General features: G+C 48.4%; 1 protein-coding gene across 1 annotated transcript; it reads left to right on the forward strand.

Annotated features, from left to right (window-relative positions):
- The first annotated feature begins 2,338 nt into the window (after window positions 1–2,338).
- On the forward strand, window positions 2,339–3,948 carry ID3 (inhibitor of DNA binding 3). The gene is made up of 3 exons (XM_007528738.3): window positions 2,339–2,723; window positions 2,829–2,911; window positions 3,431–3,948. Exons 1-2 carry the CDS (start codon window positions 2,424–2,426, stop codon window positions 2,886–2,888), a joined length of 360 nt encoding a protein of 119 aa, XP_007528800.1. The 5' UTR covers window positions 2,339–2,423; the 3' UTR covers window positions 2,889–2,911; window positions 3,431–3,948.
- The last annotated feature ends 3,929 nt before the right edge of the window (window positions 3,949–7,877 follow it).

The raw sequence follows: 7,877 nt of genomic DNA on the forward strand, positions 1-7,877 counted from the left end.
GCCTTATGTCACACAGCACACGGACATTTCAACCTGAAGGTATTTGAAATGTGAACATGCTTTGCAAACAGCCATAGAAGGCTGAGGTGTCAGAGGTAGTAAGGAGGAGGAAAAAGGTGGGAGATCCTATGTGGACCTGTGGGCCCAGCACCCACCACACACTTGGGCCTATGCTGACTCCAGGAATCAAGTGGGCAAGCAGATCTGATGGAGAGGGTCCACCAAGTACCTTGTACAAAAGAGACTTGTAATAATGATTTACTGAGTGAATGAGTGGATCTAATTCATTTTATAAGTGGGGAAATCAAGGTAGAGATCTGACTTACATTATTGGTTAAAGAGAATAAGGAGGAAAGGGAAGAAGAAGGGGACATAAATCTGCCTGAAAGGTCATAGATTTTCTAGAATCTCCATTTTCTACAATCCATGAGAATTTTCATGGTTTAAGAAAAAAAAAAAAAAGGTCTATTTGGTCACTCAGATAGCTCCATGGTCACTATTTTCCCTTCCATGACCAAATCGCTGGCACATTTGATGTTTTTTTATATATACACTTACAGGTTATTTTCCACATTCTTATTCTAAAAAGGTTGTTCTTGAAAACATTAATATATCAGGGAGAACTCTTTTTTACAAAGACTTCTTTCTTTGGACACAGAAACCTGTAGTTTGATGGACAAAGAAAGACTAAAGCTTCAGGGTTGAGTTCTTCACTACTTGTGGCTTAGTACTGAGCATATTTTATGTCTCTTTTTTGGATCCTTGACCATCGTATAATTTTTTGTTCAAATTTCATAAAGACTTAGACTTCTAGAAATGGAAAAGATTAAAAATGATCATTTAACACCATCTCCTTATTTTATTCTCAAGCAACTAAGATACTGGACTTGTGGGAGATCACATGACAAATTATTAACTGGGCTAGGATGTTTAACCTAGTCACTGGTTCTCAGTCCAGTGATTGTTCTCATATGACTATTTTGAGATTCTTCTAGCTCTAAACTCCCATTGTCCTGCTAATCAGTACTTTATGCTATTGAACTTAATTGTTTCCTGTGTTAATCTTGTCTCCCCAAATTGTGAGATTCTTGAGAACAGGAGCCATTGCTTTATGTGAAGTGTCTCCATAAATATTTACCAACTGATTGATTGAGGAAGCAACCATTGAGGGATCCTACTTGATCAGCTCCAAGGTGGAAATCAACATTTTGAGGGACCAAATTCTCAGAGGTCCAAAGAGGTGATAAGAAAACAAGCAAAGAATACTGAGTGCAGTGCTTAATGCAGAAGCTCCTCTTGCCCTGTCTTCTAGTTCCTTTCCAGGATTTTCAAATAGAGCTGGAGTTATTTCAACAGGGCTAAGAATAATCAAGTCCAGGTGGTCAGTCTTTCCACAGCAGAAAGGATAGGCAACAGAATGATGAAATTACCGAACATAGAGGTGTGTGGAGTGTGAAAGCAAAAATTAAACTTTGCTGACCTAGTGGAGGGGTGTCCTTAAAATATTATACAGAAGTCATCCCTTCCTCCTAGCCAGTTAAAATCATGTCCAAAATTCTAACCAGTCTCTTCTAGAAACACACTGGGCATATATTTGGCTTCTTATGGAGTATATGGGATTGGTAGGAGCTTCCCCATGCAAAGCATGGATTCAGACTGCTTGCCCCTCCCAACACACCAGATTCTGCTGCTCAAATAGTGTTTTTTTGCTCAACTCGCCTTCCCCTCCCCTCTTCTGCAATCTCAGCGGCTAGTCCAAATTTGTTTTTTTCATTGTAACCTCAGCTTCACCGCAATTAATTTTTTCTCCCTCTGGTCACAAGATAATTCCTGACGCCAGTGAGTCTGGAGGTCGGACGAACAGCAAATTGGGGAACAAGGCGGCACTAATTCCTTACAAGTTTCCCTTGAAAAATCTTTTGCTTAAAAAAAAAAAAAAAAAAAAAAAAAAAAAAGGTTCTTTGCTGTTCAGGGATTTATGACCTTGAAGGAGCTGTAGGTTCGAACTAGTGCTAGGCTGTGGGTGGACTGGCAGGGATAGGGGAGCACAGAGATCTGGGGCGCTACCAGGAAAAGGCAAATTCTTAAAAGTTAATGGTTTTAAGTGATTTTTATTTAAATCTCTGCTAGCAAAGAAGCCCGCCTCTCCCAGTATCAGCGCTTCCTCATTCTTTGAATCCGCGGCTCCGCGCGGCGTTCGGCCTCAGACCAGCCAGAAGAAACCTGTTTGCAATTTAACTAGGCTGTGAACGCCCAGGGTCGGAGGGGGCGGGACCGTGCATGATATTTGAATAAATAGGCGTGGACCAGAGGCGGGTGCTATAAATACCAGCCGCTGGTTGCCAGCGTGCACTGCAAGCGTTGTAAGGCTTCTCTCCAGATTCTCTTGTTTATTTTCAGCACCTCCAAACACGTCCCTCAGCATGAAGGCTCTGAGCCCGGTGCGCGGCTGCTACGAGGCGGTGTGCTGCTTGTCGGAACGCAGCCTGGCCATTGCGCGGGGCCGAACCAAGGGTCCAGGCGCAGAGGAGCCGCTGAGCCTTCTCGACGACATGAACCATTGCTATTCACGTCTGCGGGAACTGGTACCCGGAGTCCCGCGAGGCACTCAGCTTAGCCAGGTGGAAATCTTGCAGCGCGTCATCGACTACATCCTCGACCTGCAGGTGGTCCTGGCCGAGCCGGCTCCTGGACCCCCAGACGGTCCCCATCTTCCCATCCAGGTGGGTGTACGTGAGAGTCGGGACAGTGCTGAGCTCCAGGGAAGGGATGCTGTTGGACCCCTAGAACAATCAAGTGCCTTCTGTAACTTTCCTCTCTTCTTTCAGACTGCAGAGCTCGCTCCAGAACTTGTGATCTCCAACGACAAGAGAAGCCTCTACCACTGACCTAGCCGTCCTGGCGCCTCCAGGTGAATATCCCTGCTGTCTAGGGTGGGGGTGGGGTACTTATAGCACAAGCCCCGGAGTTGACACGACTATTAAGGAATTACCTCTTATTTCCCATGCTCCGGTTTAGGGAACTTGAGGCCTGAAGGGCCAGTAACTTGCTAATGAATGAACTAATTCCCATCTGGTATGCGTTTCAGCCTTAAACATAATGTTGTCCTTGCCCTCTCCCAGTGGCAAGGTCCCGTGGAGTGGGTACAAGTCTCCCTTAATAAAACAGCCGTGTGTTTGGGGTTGTAAAGGGAGCTGTGTCTTCCTCAGCCCCCTCCCACCTAGTGTCAGTTCCAAGAGGGGAGGGGTGATGCAAGCTCCGCCTGTGGTCTTTTGGCGCCAGCCGGGTGGGGGCAGCATGGGGCGCGGAGTTATCAGCTGGAGGTAGAGACCAAGTTTCCTCCCTGGCGCCGGCCAGTCTGCGGACAGCCCCCGCCTGGGCGCACTGCGGAAACTGACTGCTCCCTGGTCTTCTTTCTTCCCCCGCCCAGAACGCAGGTGCTGGCACCCGTTCCGCCTGGGACTCACTCGGGGACCTTCTACTCAGCCCGAAGCTCTTGGGCATGGATCGGCCCCAACCTCGCCCAGCTCAGTTGACACCCCCCCCCACAACAACAACAAAAAAAACTTGTCTCAAGGCTGGACCTGGCGTCCGGGAGCGAAGGACTGTGAAGCTGGGTGGCCTGAAGAGCTAGAGCTAGCTCTCAGCACCAGCTGGGTAACATCACCCAGCCCCCACTCCACCCCCGTTTTGAATACTGTATTTTCAGAGTGTGGAGGTGTGTATGGGAAGGGGGGGGGGGTTGGCTGCTCTCCAAACTATGCCAAGGTAGAGCTGATCTTTCTGGGTTCCTTGGAGAGAGACTCTGTTGCCCTGATTATGAACTCTATAATAGAGTATATAGCTTTTGTACCTTTTTTGCAGGAAGGTGACTTTCTGTAACCATGCGATGTATATTAAACTTTTTATAAAAGTTAACATTTTGCATAATAAAATGGTTTTTAAATAGTTGTGTGCATAATTTGATTTCTTAAGTACTAACTTTTTTTTACTCACAAAGGCTGACTTTAAGGGAAGTAAATTAATGTCCTCGGAGCTTGGGAAAACATGTGCTTATTTCCTTAAAAGGGAGATGGGAAAGTGCCCAGATAAGACTGGGTGGAGGGAAGAGTGGAAAAGGCTCATGATGGAAACCCCACATCTAGAGAGTTGGGTGCACAGATCTTGGCTCTGCCCCCTCTTTTACAGATAAGTCTGAAGAGAAAAAGTAGCTGGAATAGGCTCACCCAGCAAGTTGTAGGATAGCTATCAGTTCTCCTGAGTACCTAGGTCCCTGGAAACTGTCATCTTAAATGTAACTAGGCTGTTCCAAGAGGAGTTATGGAATGAAGCTTTCCCTTGACAGATTCATTTCAGAGATGAATAAACAAGTTTGCTGGGTCTGATTCACTTATCCTCTTGAGTTTGTGTACCTCTTGGGATTTTCAGTTCCTCTGCCACTGATCAAAATTTTAGTGTTGACTCGGAAGCAATGGTACCAGTTCTTTATCAAGTACTTTTTTTAAAATTATTTTTATTTTTATTCCCTTTTGTTGCCTCTGTTGTCTTATTGTTGTAGTTATTAGTGATGTCGTTGTTAGATAGGACAGAGAGAAATGGAGAGAGGAGGGAAAGACAGAGGGGGAGAGAAAGATAGACACCTGCAGACCTGCTTCACCGCTTGTGAAGAGATTCCTCTGCAGGTGGGGAGCCAGGGGCTTGAACCAAGCTCCTTACGCTAGTCCTTGCGCTTTGCGCCACGTGCGCTTAACCTGCTGCGCTACCGCCTGAGACTCCCTATCAAGTACTTCTAATCATGAGTTGATTTGTATGAGACCCCCACATCCTTTGTTTCACTGGTTTTTTCCCATAACACCCCCACTGGGAGCCCACTTTGAAAACACCTTTATCCCTATTTTGGAATTGGGAAACAGATTTAGTGAATAATGGGTCTGAATCAGACTTTTCGTAGTCCCTGGAGGGGCAGAGGTGGATTTAATATTAAGTACAATGCTTACAATATTGGTGAACAGGAGTATGAGATAAGATGGGTCACTACATGGGACCAGACCTAGAAGTAAAGCAGAGGGTAAGGACCCCAACCTAGATCCCCACACACACACCTGGCAGCACCACGGTGGTCTCCACTAGGCACCTGGCCTCACAAGATTACTATTTATGATATGATCTCATTGTGTTGGCCCTTGGCATAAATTATTAAAATATTTCATAACAAACAAGTCACATCACTCTTCAGCCTCAACCTGGTGAGCTTTCAGGGTGAGCAGGGGCATGTGGGGAGGCAACCTGTCTTTGCCAACCACCTTCCCAGCCAAACAGTGGTTCTCAACCTGTTCCCTAGTCTCCTCTGATATGATGGAAAGTATGAATACTCTCTTCAGGAAATACACACAATTTTGTGGAGCAACAGCAGGCCTGCAGTCCCTTGGGAAGCTCTGCTTCCCTGTGTGAGGGATTCAAACTAAGGAATTGCAGGACCCAGGCCAGGCTGGGTCAACCTTAGATTGTTTTGTAGGTATATGTGTTGGCTCTGGAGATAACACAAAAGTACAACTCCCTGCACTGCCATATGCCAAGCAAGAAACAGACTCTTGAGCCCCAATCTCCACAAAGAGCAGTTCAGAGGCATCCAGTGTGTTCCCACATCACATCATTAATTGCAATAGGGCCAGACAACTGGACTCACTTCCCTGTACCCTTGTTTCCACAGTATGTTACTTCCTGCCCACTTTTCTTTTTTCTTTGTGTGTGGGGATGACTGTGGAAGGCTAGGGAGTCACTCATCTGCCATATGACCTTGAGCAAACCACTTCACCTCTCAATTCTCTCTCACCTCACAGTTGGTTCTTGTACTGCTGCCTCCCAGGACTGAAGATAATGGTGGGAAAGTTCTTTGAAATGCATCACACACCTACAAGGTATTATTAAGCTAATTCCAAGGAAATTGCTTGTCAGGTCCGCTGAGACTGAGCTTTTCAGGTGGCAGGGACAAAAGCTGAAACCAGCATGCCAATTCATTAGTCATTAGAGAGTGAAAGCAATTTGGCCCTCAGTCTGAAAACACTCAAGAGTGGGGACAGTGTCTTCTGTCATAAACACTTATTGAATGCCTACCAGGTGCCAGGCTCTATTTTACCTTAAATTTTTCTAATCCTCACCACAGCCTAGTGAAGTGGGCATAATTATCCCTGTTTTACAGACTGAACAGACTTAGAGAGGCTGAAAAGCTTGATCAGAGCCACACAGCAAGGAATAGTAAAACCAGTTCCATCTAAGCTTCAAAGGCCAAGTCCTTACTTCTGTTCCAGGTTGGCTCTTTCCTCTAGCCAGTCTCTAACCCTGACATGCATTTGGTTCCCAGCGAATGCTTACTGAATAAAAAACCCTAAAGCCACCCCAGGTGTCCCCCTTATTTGTAAAAGGGGAATGATGGTACTTCCCTTGCAGGTGTGATTCAGATTAAAAATAACACACATGAAACATCAACCAGACTCCCTGAAATGCGAGATTCACTCTTACATTTACTATCATATTAACTCAAACACAGACATTTGGGAGGGATTTTGAATTTGGTAGATTAAAACACAGGTGCAGTAATTTAGGAGCCCGTGATCACACAGCTCCTAAATCAAAACAAAACAACAAAAAAGCAGGATTCAAACTAATGTCTGTGCCCTCAGAGATGGTGCCCTTTCAAGAAGGCCAGTTATAGCTTTCCTTAGCTGTGGATCCACGCGATAATCTTCAATTATCTGTCTTCCTGCCCACATCACCTCTCATGCTCACCACTCTTCTCCATCCCCCAACTCCTGGACATCCCCCTAATAGTTTGTCCTTTGCTTCCAGGATCGGGGTTTCCTCGACCCGCGCTCCCCGCTCTTCGCGGAGAGAGCCCCAGGGCGCTCACGGCTGCTCTCAGCCCGGGCGGGGGCGGAGGCGCGACCCACGTGGCCTGGAGCCCGGTGGGCGTGACCGTCATCCCCGCCCCCGCCCCGCGACCCGCGCTCCCCCCGCGGGCCTTGGGGGCCGCTCGCAGGTGTTCGCTGGCGCCCGGATGTCTGAGCTCTGGCTCCGCTCTGGCTCCGGCTCCCTCCACAGCCTGCGGGCGGGGCTCCCAGCCCATCCGGAGCCTCGCGGCGCCCCCTCCGCCCTGCCAGCAGCGCAGCCTCGCGGTTCCCAGCCTCGCAGCCTGGGGGGCTCCCCACCCAGCCGAGTCGCTGACCCGACTGCTCTGCCGCAGCCCCCAGCTGCGCCTGGGCCGCGGCAGCCTCGCTGCGCCCCCAACACGCTTCCTGCCTCGGCAGCTTTGCCCTGGCCGGGCGGCCGAGCTGAATCACACCGCGTTCCTTCCTTCCGTCATTCTTTCAGGCAATTCAAATTCCTCGAGCGCCTGCGATGTGCCCCGTGCAAGGCCTCCCCGACCCGGGCCCACCGGGGTCCTCTCGGGAAGCCTCTGTCCTGCATTCCAGTCCAACCCCTCCCCAACCCCTTTCATTCCGCTCCAAGATGTCCTGTTTCACTCAGACTTTAGCCCTTAATGGTTCTCTGATTGTTTGTCCTGTTATGGGTCAGTGGCAAGGTCAAGGGGTACCTTTATGACTGAAATCAGGGGTCAGAGGGTGACCAGAGTTAGGGTTTGGCCAGACGGTGGCGGCACGGCTTGGGAATGGATGAGGATAGAAAGCAGCCACCGCTCTGACCCTGTTTAACAGAGAGGCTGTGAGAGGCCATCTGTGAGAAGCAGTCAGGGTCTGTACTGGTCTTTAGGAAGGGTCAGTGGACGGTCGGGTTCTGGGTAGTCGGTCGCCTCCTAACACTAGGATTTGGGTTGCCTTTGACAAGTCAGATAAGGGGAGAAGGATTGGAGCCCTCTGAAC

Source organism: Erinaceus europaeus, chromosome 13 (assembly GCF_950295315.1).
Source record: "Erinaceus europaeus chromosome 13, mEriEur2.1, whole genome shotgun sequence".
In the NCBI taxonomy this organism is placed as follows: Eukaryota; Metazoa; Chordata; class Mammalia; order Eulipotyphla; family Erinaceidae; genus Erinaceus; species Erinaceus europaeus.

Bases quoted from the DNA above. Each gene is read 5' to 3' on its own strand.
- ID3 (XM_007528738.3), top strand. From the start codon at position 2,424: ATGAAGGCTCTGAGCCCGGTGCGCGGCTGCTACGAGGCGGTGTGCTGC. The intron at 2,724-2,828 runs GTGGGTGTACGT...CTCTTCTTTCAG, and splicing joins GTCCCCATCTTCCCATCCAG to ACTGCAGAGCTCGCTCCAGA.